The sequence below is a fragment of the Schistocerca piceifrons genome, chromosome 3 (genome assembly GCF_021461385.2).
Source record: "Schistocerca piceifrons isolate TAMUIC-IGC-003096 chromosome 3, iqSchPice1.1, whole genome shotgun sequence".
NCBI lineage: Eukaryota > Metazoa > Arthropoda > Insecta > Orthoptera > Acrididae > Schistocerca > Schistocerca piceifrons.
The window spans coordinates 952,312,294-952,331,026 of record NC_060140.1 but is presented as its reverse complement, the minus strand read 5'-3'; the positions used below and the strand labels follow the sequence as shown (position 1 = coordinate 952,331,026).

The 18,733-nt window shown below is 43.4% G+C and overlaps 1 protein-coding gene across 1 annotated transcript in view; it reads right to left on the bottom strand.

Annotated features, from left to right (window-relative positions):
- LOC124789262 (intraflagellar transport protein 172 homolog) overlaps positions 1–18,733 on the bottom strand; it is a 282,278-nt gene that overhangs the window by 36,043 nt on the left and 227,502 nt on the right. Inside the window, exon 20 of the mRNA XM_047256559.1 lies at positions 5,589–5,771. Within this exon, the coding sequence (XP_047112515.1) occupies positions 5,589–5,771 (183 nt within the window). The remainder of the gene's footprint in view (positions 1–5,588; positions 5,772–18,733) is intronic.

Genomic DNA, 18,733 nt, shown 5'->3' with positions numbered 1-18,733 from the left:
TAGGGAAGAATGGAGAAGGAAAGTGGCTATGCCCTTTGGAAGGAATCATTCCGGCATTTGCATTAAGTGATTTAGGGAAATTACCGAAAATCTATATCAGTATGGCTGGACACAAAATTGAACTGTCATCCTCCTGAATGCAAGTCCAGTGTGCTAATCACTGCACTCTCCTGCTCAGTTCTGCCTTTTCTGGAGGCAGTTGGAAAGGCCATGTTAACTCAGGCAATACACAACCATTTCTGCATGATCGATTTGCCCCCCTAGGTATCTGATACAAAAAACAGTACAAACTTGCCAGTGCAATGGAGCATGAAGAAGGTAGGCTAAGGAATTTCTAGAATAGAACCTAGACCAATGGTGTCAGTTTTTCTTCACCAACAAGTGCAGGATTTGTCTGACATCTGACAAGCATCAAGGTGGTCAGGTGACAATGCATATCTGAGACATGTAGTTCCATGGGTTTAGCGTAAAAGTGAGTCATTCATGTTTCAGGCCAGTTGAACACCACTCATCAGTATCAATAGTAATTTTGGCCTTGTCCAGTACTGGGACAGGATCCAGATGAAGAGTCAATATTTCAGCAGTCTTAACAGACAATAATGCACAACCACATCTCTCCCACTTTGAAAATACTCTCTTCCAAGAGACAGGAGTTAACTAAATGGATGGCATGCACAGTCTGTTGATATGAACTCAAATGAGCATGACTGAGACCACTCGAAACTAACGATGTGTCACCAAAGAAATCCTCCTCATATGCCAGCTAATACCACAAGGGCACCGTTGAAAAGTAGGATGGCCTTGAGCAGCTAAATCTCGACCACCTAGTGGACAGCAGGACAAGAAGGACCAAACACTGTTAAGGTGTGTGTCCACTAACAAGGAAATTTCCTCACGTCTTTTACATGAAAACAATGCCAGCATGTCGACTTCCACAAGTTTCGCCAACTTCCAGAGGTAGCTTCCACAAGTTAGAGGAAACAGTTTCTTGCATCTTGCTACAAGTACTTGCTGAACTTGCCAGTTGCTGGAAGCTTTTCTCAAATGTGCAGAAGTTTTGTGTATTCTACATTAGCACAAAAATGTAGTGTTGAAAAGGAGAATGGCAGAAAGACAGATTGGCCACAACAAATGTTATCATTGGAACACCTAAACATATAGAACTGGCCACTGCAGCCAATGAAGTGCAAAATGTATTTACTGATCACTTTGTTTCACCAAAAGGGAATGCGTAATGGTAGTACACATGCCTTCAAATTTCAGTTGAATTTTTAATGTTAAGACAAACATATGCATTATATTTGCCAAAAAAAGTAATAAATACTGTTTGTAAAAATCGAAGAGTAATTGAAGGGTCACATTTAGTGATAAAGGTACAGTTTGCTGCATTTTTGTATCCTGTTTTTAAATATTTGACTGTAAAATAGAAAAAAGATCATCAAACACCACACTTCACCCCAGTAGCATTCAAATGAATATTCAGATATTATGCACTGTGCTCCCTGTGGTTATTGACACCTCAGTGGATCATGGCAGTGGTCCTAGAAGACTGTCACCACAATGTGGATAATGCAGATGAAAGTGAATTGAATTCTGAATTTAATTTTATTTGATCCTGTAGGAATAAGAGTTCATAAAAACTAAAACAGCCTTTGGTTGCTAAGTTCTTTATTTGATTCAGTTACGGGTTTTGATCATTATAATCATCATCAGATTCATCTAAAAGAGAAATACCAATTTATTCGTGCGCATGAAATGGTCAGTTCATCATTCATTGGCCCGCTGCCAATGACTGCAGAGTTGCACTGCCATACATTATTGAACTTGTAGTGGGGATGAGATGGTTGGTTTGTCTTATTTAGCACTAAGGTTCACAACATGTCTAATTTAAATCATTCTTCTTTTCTGTTAAAGCTGTTATTGTGCTTTTGCATTTCTATGGCCTCTCTGTGCATATTACCACAGTAACGACTAGGTCTTGCTATAGCCACAGTGGCAGAGAAATTAATTTGGTGGTCTCCTGGTTCCAGTGCATGAAGAAACCATTCCATGGCAAGCATTCCCAGAATGAGGATGAGGGGATTCTCAAGGTGGTAGGTTCCCCGAACACCCAAAATGCAGAATCTACAAACAAGGTCTCTGCCCAGTCAACCATCATTAAAAAAAATGTCATATAGAAGGGTGAATATGTAGAGGAGAATTTACACCACCATCAAGTTTCATGGTTGCAGCTCCCATCTCTGAGGTGATAACTAAAACTTTATGACTATCTGTCATAAGAGCCAGGAAGGTACATGGTAATAATATCTATTGAAGATATAAATAAAATCACAAGCAGTGACTCTGCTGCGGTGGTTTCAGATGATTCAGTAAACCTTTTGAATAGAACCACTATACGTCCTCCACAATATATTCCTACATCAAGTACAGCAAAGACATTGCAGCCACACACTAGCCATGAGGCTGTTGATGGCCATAATATAAGGCTTTTGAGACTGCATTTTGGGGAACCTGTAAAATAAGCCAAAAATTATTCAGATTAGAGAAAAAGACAAATTGATTATTGATGAGAATAGACCAAAGACCACTGTCCAAGCACCTTTTCAGAGAAGAAAAAATTCTATCATACCCCTACACTTAGTGTTTCACAATTCATGTTACAAACATCTGAAAGTTGTAGAGAGGACTTAATAGATCAAGTTTCACATAGGAAGCCACATGCAGAAACAGTCTGTTTCCATGTTACAAGGGCAAAAATATGTACAGATTTCACTCCTACTTACTGTGATATTACAACAGCTGTTCAATATGTTGATCACCAAGTTCAGTACACACAGTGTATCTGTGCAGTAAGTTCAGTGCACACAGTGTATCTGTGCAGTAAGTTCGCATAAACTATGTCCAGTATGCATGGTGAATGGTTCATCACTTCTGCCACAGCCATGATCCATTCAACCAGATCTTCCTCTGACTGAACTGGGGTCTTGTAAACAAGATTCTTCATGTGGCCCCACAAGCGAAAGTCCAAAGGGCTTAAATCTGGGGATCTTGGTGGCCAAGCATGTGGTCTACCTTGATCAATCCATCTGTCCCTGTAGACTACGTTCAGATGCAGTGCACACAGTGTATCTGTGCAGTAAGTTCGCATAAACTATGTCCAGTATGCATGGTGAATGGTTCATCACTTCTGCCACAGCCATGATCCATTCAACCAGATCTTCCTCTGACTGAACTGGGGTCTTGTAAACAAGATTCTTCATGTGGCCCCACAAGCGAAAGTCCAAAGGGCTTAAATCTGGGGATCTTGGTGGCCAAGCATGTGGTCTACCTTGATCAATCCATCTGTCCCTGTAGACTACGTTCAGATGCAGTGCACACAGTGTATCTGTGCAGTAAGTTCGCATAAACTATGTCCAGTATGCATGGTGAATGGTTCATCACTTCTGCCACAACCATGATCCATTCAACCAGATCTTCCTCTGACTGAACTGGGGTCTTGTAAACGAGATTCTTCATGTGGCCCCACAAGCAAAAATCCAAAGGGCTTGAATCTGGGGATCTTGGTGGCCAAGCATGTGGTCTACCTTGATCAATCCATCTGTCCCTGTAGACTACGTTCAGATGGTTTCACACACGAACTGCAGCAAAATGTACTGCTGCACCATCATGCTGAAACCACAATTCTTGTTGACTGTCCAATAGCACATCTTACAAAAAGTCCATTAGCAAATGTTGCAGGAATGTCCAGTACCTGGCACCCGTTATGTGGGAAGAAGGATGCATGGCTCAATCACACGACCATCGCAAATAACTCCCCAGACATTGATAACGAAGGTGAGCTGAAATCTTCGTGCACACATGGCTTTGGGGTTTTCTTGATCCCAAATCTGGCTCTTTTGAGAATTCACAGTACCTTCCCTGTTGAAATGCACTTCATCGATGAACAAAATTCGCCTTGGAAACTGAGGAAAATTCACACAATGGTGTAAAGATCATTTACACAAGTTGAGATGTGGCACAAAATCTGCTGGAGGCATAATGTGTGCTTTCTGCGGGTGACATGGGTGGAGCTGCTGTTCACGCAGAACATGCACTTTCCTGCAGCCATTGTTCTACTCTGGCAAACATGGGATGAGATGGAGTCAAACAATTTGGAAAGTTCTTGTGGTACAGATGTTAATCCTCTCTTCCACAATGGTGAGCTTCACTGAAAATTAACAACATATCAGTGTGCTCTGCAAATATGTACTCAGGTGTCCTGTTACTGCAGTACTAGTCACTGTAATGTCAAGTGATGCATCACCACAAAGTATGAAAACAACACAGATGGAAACAGAGGATATCAGATGACATCACGTCATCATACCATTCACAAATGTGGGTAGCCTACCATAAAAGGTAGCGCATAATTGAGTAGCTTTTGTTTTCCTTGTAAGATGGAAACAACCCGTTTCTGGACATGGGTTTCTGTATAAAACTTGATCGACTAAGTCCCCTCTACAAGCTCTACAAGTGTGCAACATGAATTGTGAAACATACCATATATCAGAAAAAAATAATTATTACAAATGAAAATCTGAACTGTAGTTATCCTTGTATTTCCTGTAAAGAATATGTGTCAACTACTGTACAAGAAAAAACAACTGATCTACAAGTGAAGCAGACAATTTCAGTACTAGAATGAGATTTTCACTCTGCAGCGGAGTATGCGCTGATATGAAACTGTGTGCCGGACGGAGACTCGAACTCGGGACCTTTGCCTTTCGCGGGCAAGTGCTCTACCAACTGAGCTGCCCAAGCACGACTCACACCCCGCCCTCACAGGTTTACTTCTGCCAGTACCTCGTCTCCTACCTTCCAAGCTTAACAGAAGCTCTCCTGCAAACCTTGCAGAACTAGCACTCCTGAAAGAAAGGATATTGCGGTGGCATGGCTTAGCCCGCGAAAGGCAAAGGTCCCGAGTTCGAGTCTCCGTCCGGCACACAGTTTTAATCTGCCAGGAACTTTAATTTCAGTACTATTTCAAAAATGTACACTCCATCCTACCATTAAACTTTATAAAGCATTATAATGTACAAGGGCAGATACAAATCATCAGTACAGGAGTGCCTTGTTGAGCACTTCTTCCCTACTGTGAGGGAGAATCTAGACAAGAAATATGTAAGACTTGTTAATGTTATTTTGTAAAATGTAATCAATACTGATCTTATTGAAAAAATTGTGTTTTGAGTATGAAATGCTTATGGGCAGGTCCAATGTCTACTGTACACAGAACAATACTAAAGTTATAAGATCATCAAATAAATAAACCATGGCATGCTGCAGCTTCATCCCTTGAATTAAACTTCAATGGCTGGCAGTAGTTAGTGTCATCTGGTCACCATACTGATCTTCTGATATTTCAATTATTACTGTAATCCTGAGAGCTCCCCTCCCCTGCCCCACAAATAAAAAACCCACAATAACAGGATTAGAGCCTGGTTCCCCCACCTCATACTCATCCATGAAAGCAGGCATTTATGCATTTTGTATCAGCTAGTATAAATTCTTACAAACAAAATAAAAATCTAATTAAATGAAGCACATACCCGAAAAGCATCATCCCACATTCCAGCATTACGATACATGTTAACAGCGCTCTTCCATTCTCCTGCAGATATGTAGTGTTGTTCAGAACTTTTAAAGGCACCCTCACCTTCAAGCTGCTGTGCCAAATGCAGGTGCGTGGTTTGCACAAGGTCAGGATGATGCTGTGTGACTAAACGCATCATCTAAAACATGGAAGATAATCAGTCTTTAAGTGATAATGTTCTTAGATGCTACAAGACAGCAAAACAATAAAATAGTCCATAAAACAGCTGCACCCTCTCTCTCTTTCTCTCTCACTCTCAAGCGTGCGCACACACACACACACACACACACACACACACACACACACACACACACACATATTTTACAAACGATTGTTGGTGCTTGTTTCTTCTGCCCAATCAGACAGCAGCATTTAAGCATGAGGAAAGTATTTTGTATTCTTGAATGTCATCAACATCAGACCATCACCATAGTCCAATGTCATTTTGAGGGAACAAATCTCTCTAGCCCTAAGGAATTAACTACAAAAGCCACGAGGGAACTGAATGTATTTCATATCACATTATGTCAGTGAGTTATAAAGGCACCTGAAGGTACAGCCATATCATTCACACCTGTGTTATGCTCTAACAGGTAATGACGAAAACCTATGTTCAAATTTTAGCATTGCTCTGCAAGAATGTCTGGAAAGAGAACAATTTTCATGGCAGACTTGTGTTCAGCAATGAAGCAACTTTTCATATGAACAGAAAGGTCATTTAAACAAAACACTTTTTCACACCAAAAGTTGTAAGTGATATACAACACATTTCACACAGAAATACTAAAGGTATGATAGCAATAAATTGCCCATTATAATTTGGACATAATTAAAATATTAGCTGAAATTATTATCATAAAATATAACACAGCATAATGTTACATAGATATTGTAATGTATTCTGAAATCTTATTATTATTGCATAAGACTCTTTATAATTTATGGTGATCCTTGATGTGCATAACTTTTTCTAAAATTGTAACTTTTAATTGTAAGTCTATTAATACTGTACTTTCAGTAATGTAAAATACATCTGATTATTTTAAAGTTATTTAAGATGGCGTGGCAGTGACCATGGGAGGGAGTCTGTGCGCAGCTATGGATGCACCAGTCTTTGTGAGTCTAAACTGTACCAGGCAGTATAATATAAATATCGATGTAAATTTTCCTATTGGTTTTGACAATACAGTCAAAGTTAAAAGCAAACACACCAATTACATTATTCAGTAGTTCTCACATGCAAGAACAATGCCTAGTTATAAACAGTTGTTATTGCAGTGAAGTAAAATTGATGAGTTACTACCTTACAACAATGTATTAAATTCAAACCTGAATCCAGTTTAAAAGGAATGTTAAAGACTGGCCACATTTACCCACTATACTGCCAATGAACTGAAGTCTGCCACATGCCTTACCTTTGACTGAGCCTTTGTGATCATTCTGTTTCATATCCCTACAAATTGCTATGCTCACATACTTGTAGGAGTCACCTGATTACAACTGTGACTCATTTACAGTGTGGTCACAGGATACTACTTTTTATTTTTTCCCATCATTTGGGGAAAGACATATTACATTTATAATTTTTTAATATAAGCTGCCAATCTTTCGAAAACCCTTGAAATCTCATAAAAATCTGACTTAGTATTTGTGCTGCTCTTCCCGGATAGTACTTCAATAAATACAACTGCACCATCTGTAAAAAGTTGAGGTTACTAATAACACTGCTGCTGGGGCATTAATATATAATATAAACAACTAAGGTTCCAACACACTTCCCTAGGGCATGCCTGAAGTTACTTCTACGTATCTTGATGACTGTCCTTCCAAGAGAGCAACGTATCAAGGAAATCTCAATCCAGTCACAAATTTTGTATGATATGCCATATAATCATGCTTTTGTTAACAATCATTGGTTTGGTACCAAATCAAATGTTTACTGGAAATCAAGAAATACTGCATCCACTTAATTACCTTGTCCATGGCTTTCACGAGCATGGGAATATTATGAAAAGGATAGATTACTACTCACCATATAGCGGAGATGCTGAGTCATAGAGAGGCACAACAAAAAGACTGTCAAACCAGTAAGCCTTCATTGGAATCAGACAACACACACACACACACATACACACACACACACACACACAGTCCTTGAGTGCCGAAGACAGACTCTGAGTCTGTCCTTGGCAGCCAGAGACTGGTTGCGTGTGTGTTGTTGCCATGGCAGGAGTCATTCTGTTTGGGATACCTCATTATATTTTAGCTCTGAATATGTTTTAGGATTCTACACCACGTGGATGTCTATGAGATGGGATGATTTTCAATATGTTCACAAAATTTCATTTCTTATCTGTTTCAAGTGGATTTCGCGAGATCAAAATAAGGCAGTATAATCCTCCTCTATTGACACAGAGTTGTGCAGTGCCAGTCACCACTGAGAACTTTGCTTTTCAACCCCTTTCTATGCCCATACATGCGCACACGTGCGCGCACGCACGCACGCACACACACACACACACACACACACACACACACACACACACACGCAGACGCACGTGTACAGCTACATTGTCCCAGCTGACTATACTGTGCTGGCAGGGGAACAGGACAGAGTGCTGAGGAATGGTGGCTGACAGATAGTAGTGAGGCACAGAAGGTGCATGACATAGGAATGTCTACATCTACATCTACATACATACTCCGCAATCCACCATACAGTGCGTGGCGGAGCGTACCTCATACCACAACTAGCATCTTCTCTCCCTGTTCCACTCCCAAACAGAACGAGGGAAAAATGACTGCCTATATGCCTCTGTACAAGCCCTAATCTCTCTTATCTTACCTTTGTGGTCTTTCCGCAAAATGTAAGTTGGCGGCAGTAAAATTGTACTGGAGTCAGCCTCAAATGCTGGTTCTCTAAATGTCCTCAGTAGCGATTCACGAAAAGAACGGCTCCTTTACTCCAGAGACTTCCACCCGAGTTCCTGAAGCATTTCCGTAACACTCACGTGATGATCAAACCTACCAGTAACAAATCTAGCAGCCTGCCTCTGAACTGCTTCTATGTCCTCCCTCAATCCGACCTGATAGGGATCCCAAATATTCGAGCAGTACTCAAGAATAGGTCGTATTAGTGTTTTATAAATGGTCTCCTTTACAGACGAACCACATCTTCCCAAAATGCTACCAATGAACCGAAGACGACTATCTGCCTTCCCCACAACTGCCATTACATGCTTGTCCCACTTCATATCACTCTGCAATGTGACGCACAAATATTTAATCGACATGCCTGTTTCAAGCGCTACACTACTAATGGAGTATTCAAATGTTATGGGATTCTTTTTCCTATTCATCTGCATTAATTTGTATTTTTCTATGTTTAGAGTTAGCTGCCATTCTTTACACCAATCACAAATCCTGTCCAAGTCATCTTGTATCCTCCTACAGTCACACAAAGACGACACCTTCCTGTACACCACAGCATCATCAGCAAACAGCTGCACATTGCTATCCACCCTATCCAAAAGATCATTTATGTAGATAGAAAACAACAGCGGACCTACCACACTTCCCTGGGGCACTCCAGATGATACCCTCACCTCCGATGAACACTCACCATCGAGGACAATGCACAATGTGGCATCAATGAGCTCATTCTGGTCACAGGCAAGGGGAATAAATTGTGTACAGAGAACGATGACACAGAGGAGTAGATTGGAGTGGGAAGACAGCACAGAGGAATTCCCCACTTCTACATCTCTGAAATAAAGCTAGGAACTTATCTTTACATTTATGGACTTAGAGCATGCTGGAGTAGATTGGGTCAGAATATCTGTTACCCAATAGGTCGATAGAAACACAAACAAATACATATATACACACAAAATTCTAGCTTTTGCAACCAATGGTTGCTTCGTCAGGAAAGAGGGAAGGAGAGGGAAAGACGAAAGGATGTGGGTTTTAAGGGAGATGGAAAGGAGTCATTCCAATCCCAGGAGCGGAAAGACTTACCTTAGGGGGAAAAAAGGACGGGTATACACTCGCACACACACACATATCCATCCGCACATACACAGACACAAACAGACATTTGTAAAGGCAAAGAGTTTGAGCAGAGACGTCAGTCGAGGCGGAAGTAAAGAGGCAAAGATGTTGTTGAAAGACAGGTGAGGTATGAGTGGCGGCAACTTGAAATTAGCGGAGGTTGAGGCCTGGCGGATAACGAGAAGAGAGGATATACTGAAGGGCAAGTTCCCATCTCCGGAGTTCGGATAGGTTGGTGTTAGTGGGAAGTATCCAGATAACCCGGACAGTGTAACACTGTGCCAAGATGTGCTGGCCGTGCACCAAGGCATGTTTAGCCACAGGGTGATCCTCATTACCAACAAACACTGTCTGCCTGTGTCCATTCATGCAAATGGACAGTTTGTTGCTGGTCATTCCCACACAGAAAGCTTCACAGTGTAGGCAGGTCAGTTGGTAAATCACGTGGGTGCTTTCACACGTGGCTCTGCCTTTGATCGTGTACACCTTCCGGGTTACAGGACTGGAGTAGGTGGTGGTGGGAGGGTGCATGGGACAGGTTTTACACCGTGGGCGGTTACAAGGGTAGGAGCCAGAGGGTAGGGAAGGTGGTTTGGGGATTTCATAGGGATGAACTAAGAGGTTACGAAGGTTAGGTGGAAGGTGGAAAGACACTCTTGGTGGAGGGGGAGGATTTCATGAAGGATTGATCTCATTTCAGGGCAGGATTTGAGGAAGTCGTATCCCTGCTGGAGAGCCACATTCAGAGTCTGATCCAGTCCCGGAAAGTATCTTGTCTCAAGTGGGGCACTTTTGTGGTTCTTCTGTGGAAGGTTCTGGGTTTGAGGGGATGAGGAAGTGGCTCTGGTTATTTGCTTCTGTACCAGGTCGGGAGGGTAGTTGCGGGATGCGAAAGCTGTTTTCAGGTTGTTGGTGTAATGGTTCAGGGGTTCCGGACTGGAGCAGATTCGTTTGCCACGAAGACCTAGGCTGTAGGGAAGGGACTGTTTGATGTGGAATGGGTGGCAGCTGTCATAACGGAGGCACTGTTGCTTGTTGTTGGGTTTGATGAGGATGGACGTGTGAAGCTGGCCATTGGACAGGTGGAGGTCAACGTCATCGAAAATGGCATGGGATTTGGTGAAGGACCAGGTGAATCTGATGGAACCAAAGGAGTTGAGGTTGGAGAGGAAATTCTGGAGTTCTTCTTCACTGTGAGTCCAGATCATTAAGATGTCATCAATAAATCTGTACCAAACTTTGGGTTGGGAGGCCTGGCTAACCAAGAAGGCTTCCTCTAAGCGACCCATGAATAGGTTGGCGTACGAGGGGGCCATCCTGGTACCCATGGCTGTTCCCTTTAATTGTTGGTATGTCTGGCCTTCAAAAGTGAAGAAGTTGTGGGTCAGGATGAAGCTGGCTAAGGTAATGAGAAAAGAGGTTTTAAGTAGGGTGGCAGGTGATCGGCGTGAAAGGAACTGCTCCATTGCAGCGAGGCCCTACACATGCGGAATATTTGTGTATAAAGAAGTGGCATCAATGGTTACAAGGATGGTTTCCGAGGGTAACAGACTGGGTAAGGATTCCAGGCGTTCGAGAAAGTGGTTGGTGTCTTTGATGAAGGATGGGAGACTGCATGTGATGGGTTGAAGGTGTTGATCTACGTAGGCAGAGATACATTCCGTGGGGGCTTGGTAACCAGCTATAATGGGGCGGCCGGGATGATTGGATTTGTGAATTTTAGGAAGAAGGTAGAAGGTAGGAGTGCTGGGTATCGGTGGGGTCGGAGGTTGATGGAGTCAGGTGAAAGGTTTTGCATTGGGCCTAAGGTTCTGAGGATTCCCTGAAGCTCCGCCTGGACATCAGGAATGGGATTACCTTGGCAAACTTTGTATGTGGTGTTGTCTGAAAGCTGACTCAGTCCCTCAGCCACATACTCCCGACGATCAAGTACCACTGTACTGGAACGATGGATCGGTCAGCCTTCAGATCACGGATAGCCTGGGCTTCAGCAGTGGTGATGTTGGGAGTAGGATTAAGGTTTTTTAAGAAGGATTGAGAGGCAAGGCTGGAAGTCAGAAATTCCTGGAAGGTTTGGAGAGGGTGATTTTGAGGAAGAGGAGGTGGGTCCCGCTGCGACGGAGGACGGATAGCCTGGGCTTCAGCAGTGGTGATGTTGGGAGTAGGATTAAGGTTTTTTAAGAAGGATTGAGAGGCAAGGCTGGAAGTCAGAAATTCCTGGAAGGTTTGGAGAGGATGATTTTGAGGAAGAGGAGGTGGGTCCCGCTATGACGGAGGACGGAACTGTTCCAGGCAGGGTTCAGTTTGGATAGTGTCTTGGGAAGTAGGATCATTAGGAGTAGGATTAGGATCTTTCTTCTTCGTGGCAAAGTGATATTTCCAGCAGAGAGTACGAGTGTAGGACAGTACATCTTTGACGAGGGCTGTTTGGTTGAATCTGGGAGTGGTGCTGAAGGTGAGGCCTTTGGATAGGACAGAGGTTTCGGACTGGGAGAGAGGTCTGGAGGAAAGGTTAACTACTGAATTAGGGTGTTGTGGTTCCAGATTGTGTTGATTGGAGTTTTGAGGTTTTGGAGGGAGTGGAGCTGGAAGTGGGAGATTGAGTAGATGGGAGATACTGGGTTTGTGTGCAATGCCAGGAGGTTGAGGTTCGCTAGAAAGGTTGTGAAGGGTGCCTTTCCGGAGGTGGGAAACCTGGAGATTGGATAGTTTTTTGAGGTGGAGGGTGGCATGCTGTTCTAATTTGCGGTTGGCCTGTGGGAGGATGCTCTGAACAGCCGGTGTGCATGTGGGAGAGGAAAGATTGAAGACTTTTATTAAGGATAGGAGTTGACGGGTGTGTTCATTGGCTGAGTTGATGTGTAGGTGAAGGATTAGGTGGGTGAGGGCAATGGATTGTTCAGTTTGGAACTGGTATAGGGACTGGTGGAAAGAAGGGTTGCAGCCAGAGATGGGAACTTCAAGTGTGAGGCCTTTGGGGGTAATGCCAAATGTCAGACAAGCCTGAGAAAATAAAATATGGGAGTGTAATCTGGCTAGGGCGAAGGCATGTTTGCAGAGGGAATGTAAATAAAACTTAATGGGGTTGTTGTGGGGGTGTTGTGAGGGTGACATGGTATTAGAAGGTGGAAAGTGTAACATGAGGCTGAAATGAAAATGAAAATAAAAGTATATGGGGAGAGATAACGGTGAACTAGAAAGTAACTGGAGATCTGGTGTGAAGAAAGGCAAAAAAGTGTTGGTTAAAGCTGGGCTATGTTGATCCTGTGGTGAACTTGGGTTGGTAGACAACGATGTGTACAAAGATTAGGTGGTTGTGTTGCCGCCAAAACACGTTAAAGGGTATAGAAATTCGGGAAAATTTTGAAAAAACTGCGTGTAAATGTAACAAAAGGAGTGGTTTTGTGGTGGTACATTATGAAAATGAGGCTAACAATTGTCTGACGAAGAAATAATGACGTTAAAACCTGTGGGAAGCGACTAAAAATTATCAGCGATGTGGAAAAAATAGAAATGGAAATAAAGCGAAAGTTATTAGAACTAGCCGAAATGGTTGTTTAATAGGTGAAAGGAACTGTTTGTGAACTAGAAACGGTGGATTTTATAGCAGCGGTAGTGTTGAAAGCGGAAAAAAAATTTTTTGGTTATGGTTTGGAAGTGGGTTACATATTATTGAGTATACATAGGCGGGACAAAATTGTATAGTAGATAACGGTAAAAAGGAGAAGGTAAATACAAAGTGAAACTACTGGCAAAAACAGAAAGAGAAAATAAGACGACAGAAAAGATTTCGAAATGCAACAGTGACAATAACAAACGTAATTGTTGGGTTCAAATTAATGATATGAATATAATAGAGAGAAACATTCCACGTGGGAAAAATATATCTAAAAACAAAGATGATGTGACTTACAGGTCGATAGACACACAAATAAACACAAACATACACACAAAATTCAAGCTTTCGCAACCAATGGTTGCTTCGTCAGGAAAGAGGGATGGAGAGGGAAAGACGAAAGGATGTGAGTTTTAAGGGAGAGGGTAAGGAGTCATTCCAATCCCGGGAGTGGAAAGACTCACCTTAGGGGGAAAAAAGGACGGGTATACACTCACACACACACATATCCATCCACACATATACAGACACAAAATCAGACATATTCAAAGACAAAGAGTTTGGGCAGAGATGTCAGTCGAGGCGGAAGTGCAGAGGCAAAGATGTTGTTGAATGACAGGTGAGGTATGAGTGGCGGCAACTTGAAATTAGCGGAGATTTGGGCCTGGTGGATAACGGGAAGAGAGGATATACTGAAGGGCAAGTTCCCATCTCCGGAGTTCGGATAGGTTGGTGTTAGTGGGAAGTATCCAGATAACCCGGACAGTGTAACACAGCGCCAAGATGTGCTGGCCGTGCACCAAGGCATGTTTAGCCACAGGGTGATCCTCATTACCAACAAACACTGTCTGCCTGTGTCCATTCATGCGAATGGACAGTTTTTTGCTGGTCATTCCCACATAGAATGCGTCACAGTGTAGGCAGGTCAGTTGGTAAATCACGTGGGTGCTTTCACACGTGGCTCTGCCTTTGATCGTGTACACCTTCCGGGTTACAGGACTGGAGTAGGTGGTGGTGGGAGGGTGCATGGGACAGGTTTTACACCGTGGGCGGTTACAAGGGTAGGAGCCAGAGGGTAGGGAAGGTGGTTTGGGGATTTCATAGGGATGAACTAAGAGGTTACGAAGGTTAGGTGGACGGTGGAAAGACACTCTTGGTGGAGTGGGGAGGATTTCATGAAGGATTGATCTCATTTCAGGGCAGGATTTGAGGAAGTCATATCCCTGCTGGAGAGCCACATTCAGAGTCTGATCCAGTCCCGGAAAGTATCCTGTCACAAGTGGGGCACTTTTGTGGTTCTTCTGTGGGAGGTTCTGGGATTGAGGGGATGAGGAAGTGGCTCTGGTTATTTGCTTCTGTACCAGGTTGGGAGGGTAGTTGCAGGATGCGAAAGCTGTTATCAGGTTGTTGGTGTAATGGTTCAGGGATTCCGGACTATAGCAGATTCGTTTGCCACGAAGACCTAGGCTGTAGGGAAGGGACCGTTTGATGTGGAATGGGTGGCAGCTGTCATAATGGAGGTACTGTTGCTTGTTGGCGGCTTTGATGTGGACGGACGTGTGAAGCTGGCCATTGGACAGATGGAGGTCAATGTCAAGGAAAGTGGCATGGGATTTGGAGTAGGACCAGGTGAATCTGATGGAACCAAAGGAGTTGAGGTTGGAGAGGAAATTCTGGAGTTCTTCTTCACTGTGAGTCCAGATCATGAAGATGTCATCAATAAATCTGTACCAAACTTTTGCTTGGCAGGCCTGGGTAACCAAGAAGGCTTCCTCTAAGCGACCCATCAATAGGTTGGTGTACGAGGGGGCCATCCTGGTACCCATGGCTGTTCCCTTTAATTGTTGGTTATGTCTGGCCTTCAAAAGTGAAGAAGTTGTGGGTCAGGATGAAGTTGGCGAAGGTAATGAGGAAAGAGGTTTTAGGTACGGTGGCAGGTGATCGGCGTGAAAGGAAGTGCTCCATCGCAGCGAGGCCCTGGACGCGCGGAATATTTGTGTATAAGGAAGTGGCATCAATGGTTACAAGGATGGTTTCCGGGGGTAACAGATTGGGTAAGGATTCCAGGCGTTCGAGAAAGTGGTTGGTGTCTTTGATGAAGAATGGGAGACTGCATGTAATGGGTTGAAGGTGTTGATCTACGTAGCCAGAGATACGTTCTGTCGGGGCTTGGTAACCAGCTATAATGGGGCGGCCGGGATGATTGGATTTGTGAATTTTAGGAAGAAGGTAGAAGGTAGGGGTGCGGGGTATCAGTGGAGTCAGGAGGTTGATGTCACCCTCACAACACCCCCACATCGACCCCATTAAGTTTTATTTACATTCCCTCCGCAAACATGCCTTCGCCCTAGCCAGATTACGCTCCCATATTTTATTTTCTCCGGCTTGTCTGACATTTGGCATTACCCCCATAGGCCTCACACTTAGAAAGTTCCCATCTCTGGCTGCAACCCTTCTTTCCATCAGTTCCTATACCAGTTCCAAACTGAACAATCCATTGCCCTCACCCATTAATCCTTCACCTACACATAAACTCAGCCAATGAACACACCCGTCAACTCCTATCCTTAATAAAAGCCCTCAATCTTTCCTCTCCCACATCCACACCGGCTGTTCAGAGCATCCTCCTACAGGCCAACCGCAAATTAGAACAGCATGCCACCCTCCACCTCAAAAAACTATCCAATCTCCAGGTTTCCCACCTCCGGAAAGGCACCCTTCACAACCTTTCTAGCGAACCTCAACCTCCTGGCATTGCATACAAACCCAGTCTCTCCCATCTACTAAATCTCCCACTCCCAGCTCCACTCCCTCCAAAACCTCAAAACTCCAATCAACACAATCTGGAACCACAACACCCTAATTCAGTAGTTAACCTTTCCTCCAAACCTCTCTCCCAGTCCGAAACCTCTGTCCTATCCAAAGGCCTCACCTTCAGCCCCACTCCCAGATTCAACCAAACAGCCCTCGTCAAAGATTTACTGTCCTACACTCGTACTCTCTGCTGGAAATATCACTTTGCCACGAAGAAGAAAGATCCTAATCCTAATCCTAATGATCCTACTTCCCAAGACACTATCCAAATTGAACCCTGCCTGGAACAGTTCCGTCCTCCGTCATAGCGGGACCCACCTCCTCTTCCTCAAAATCACCCTCTCCAAACCTTCCAGGAATTTCTGACTTCCAGCCTTGCCTCTCAATCCTTCTTAAAAAACTTTAATCCTACTCCCAACATCACCACTGCTGAAGCCCAGGCTATCCGTGATCTGAAGGCTGACCAATCCATCATCATTCTTCCGGCGGACAAGGGTTCCACTACCATGGTACTTGATCGTCAGGAGTATGTGGCTGAGGGACTGCGTCAGCTTTCAGACAACACCACATACAAAGTTTGCCTAGGTAATCCCATTCCTGATGTCCAGGCGGAGCTTCAAGGAATCCTCAGAACCTTAGGCCCCCTACAAAACCTTTCACCTGACTCCATCAACCTCCTGACCCCACCGATACCACGCACCCCTACCTTCTACCTTCTTCCTAAAATTCACAAATCCAATCATCCCGACCGCCCCATTGTAGCTGGTTACCAAGCCCCCAAGGAACGTATCTCTGTCTACATAGATCAACACCTTCAACCCATCACATGCAGTCTCTCATCCTTCATCAAAGACACCAACCACTTTCTCGAACGCCTGGAGTCCTTACCCAATCTGTTACCCCCGGAAACCATCCTTGTAACCATTGATGCCACTTCTTTATACACAAATATTCCGCACGTCCAGGGCCTCGCTGCGATGGAGCACTTCCTTTCACGCCGATCACTTGCCACCCTACCTAAAACCTCTTTCCTCATTACCTTAGCCAGCTTCATCCTGACCCACAATTTCTTCACTTTTGAAGGCCAGACATACCAACAATTAAAGGGAACAGCCATGGGTACCAGGATGGCTCCCTCGTACGCCAACCTATTCAGGGGTCGCTTAGAGGAAGCCTTCTTCGTTAGCCAGGCCTGCCAACCCAAAGTTTGGTACAGATTTATTGATGACATCCTCATGATCTGGACTCACAGTGAAGAAGAACTCCAGAATTTCCTCTCCAACCTCAACTCCTTTGGTTCCATCAGATTCACCTGGTCCTACTCCAAATCCCATACCACTTTCTTTGACGTTGACCTCCATCTGTCCAATAGCCAGCTTCACATGTCCGTCCACATCAAAGCCACCAACAAGCAACAGTACCTCCATTATGACAGCTGCCACCCATTCCACATCAAACTGTCCCTTCCCTACAGCCTAGGTCTTCATGGCAAATGAATCTGCTCCAGTCCGGAATCCCTGAACCATTACACCAACAACCTCATAACAGCTTTCGCATCCTGCAACTACCCTCCCGACCTGGCTGCTCAGTCAGCTATTTCATTACAATTTTTTAATTTAAACTTTCCCATCAGCGTAATGAAAGAAAAAAAACTTTTGTAAATGTTATGCAAAAACTAATTACATTTACAATTCAATGTAAACTTAATCCTTACAAGCACATGTGCTGTAACTTATGTGGTTTTTTAGTAAGGAGGCCAGACAAATAAAATTAATTAATTGTTAACTTAATGCTGTTTAAGCTCACAAAATTGTGAGGTAAAATTTACACAAACGTCAATTTTACAACTGGTAAAAGCACAACCAAACTGAAGGCGTAATACCTCAGTCAATGAAAATTAAATAAGGTCAAAAATGGGAAATAATTTGTGTGGACAAAAATTTTTGTACAGTGGTAGGAGGTAGTACCATGAACAACACATTAAAAATCCTGACTGATGGTGGGTGAGGAAGCAGGTGCATTTGAAACTCACTTTTATACTTGTTCCTTGAATAATTTGAAACCTGTGGCCTCTAGAAAAAAATTATCCCAGTACAAAAGTAAATAATAATAAATTTCTTAGAAGAAAGGACTTATTCTTTTCTTCTCTAGAGCTAATAGATTTGGGAAGCGAGTGAGAGAATACTGAAAATCTTGTGCAATGTGTGTGTGCTGCAGCTCAGTTGGTTTTTGCTGGCCAATTTGAGGTAGTTTCCCGACTTCATAGACCACAAGCCACCAATATCAAATTATTTGTTTCAACCTTCTCTACACCACTGTTGTAAATTGTACATACTTATTGTTTACGTTCTGCAGGACAAAATTACGAGTGAGTGGGCTTAATGTAAATTAAATAGATGTAGGGTTTTTTTTCTTTTTTAAAAAATTGATCATTCAATACCTCAGCTTTATACAAGCAAAGATGGCCTCAGGCCCATTACCAAGCCTCTTCTTCACTTCTAACACACCAATATCTCCTGTTCATTTGGAAGAATAATTTTGACATCCTGCCCACCAAATTCAGTATTCCATAATCATGGGTGGGTATGTGTTCATAATTGGGGGGGGGGGGGGGATGTTTA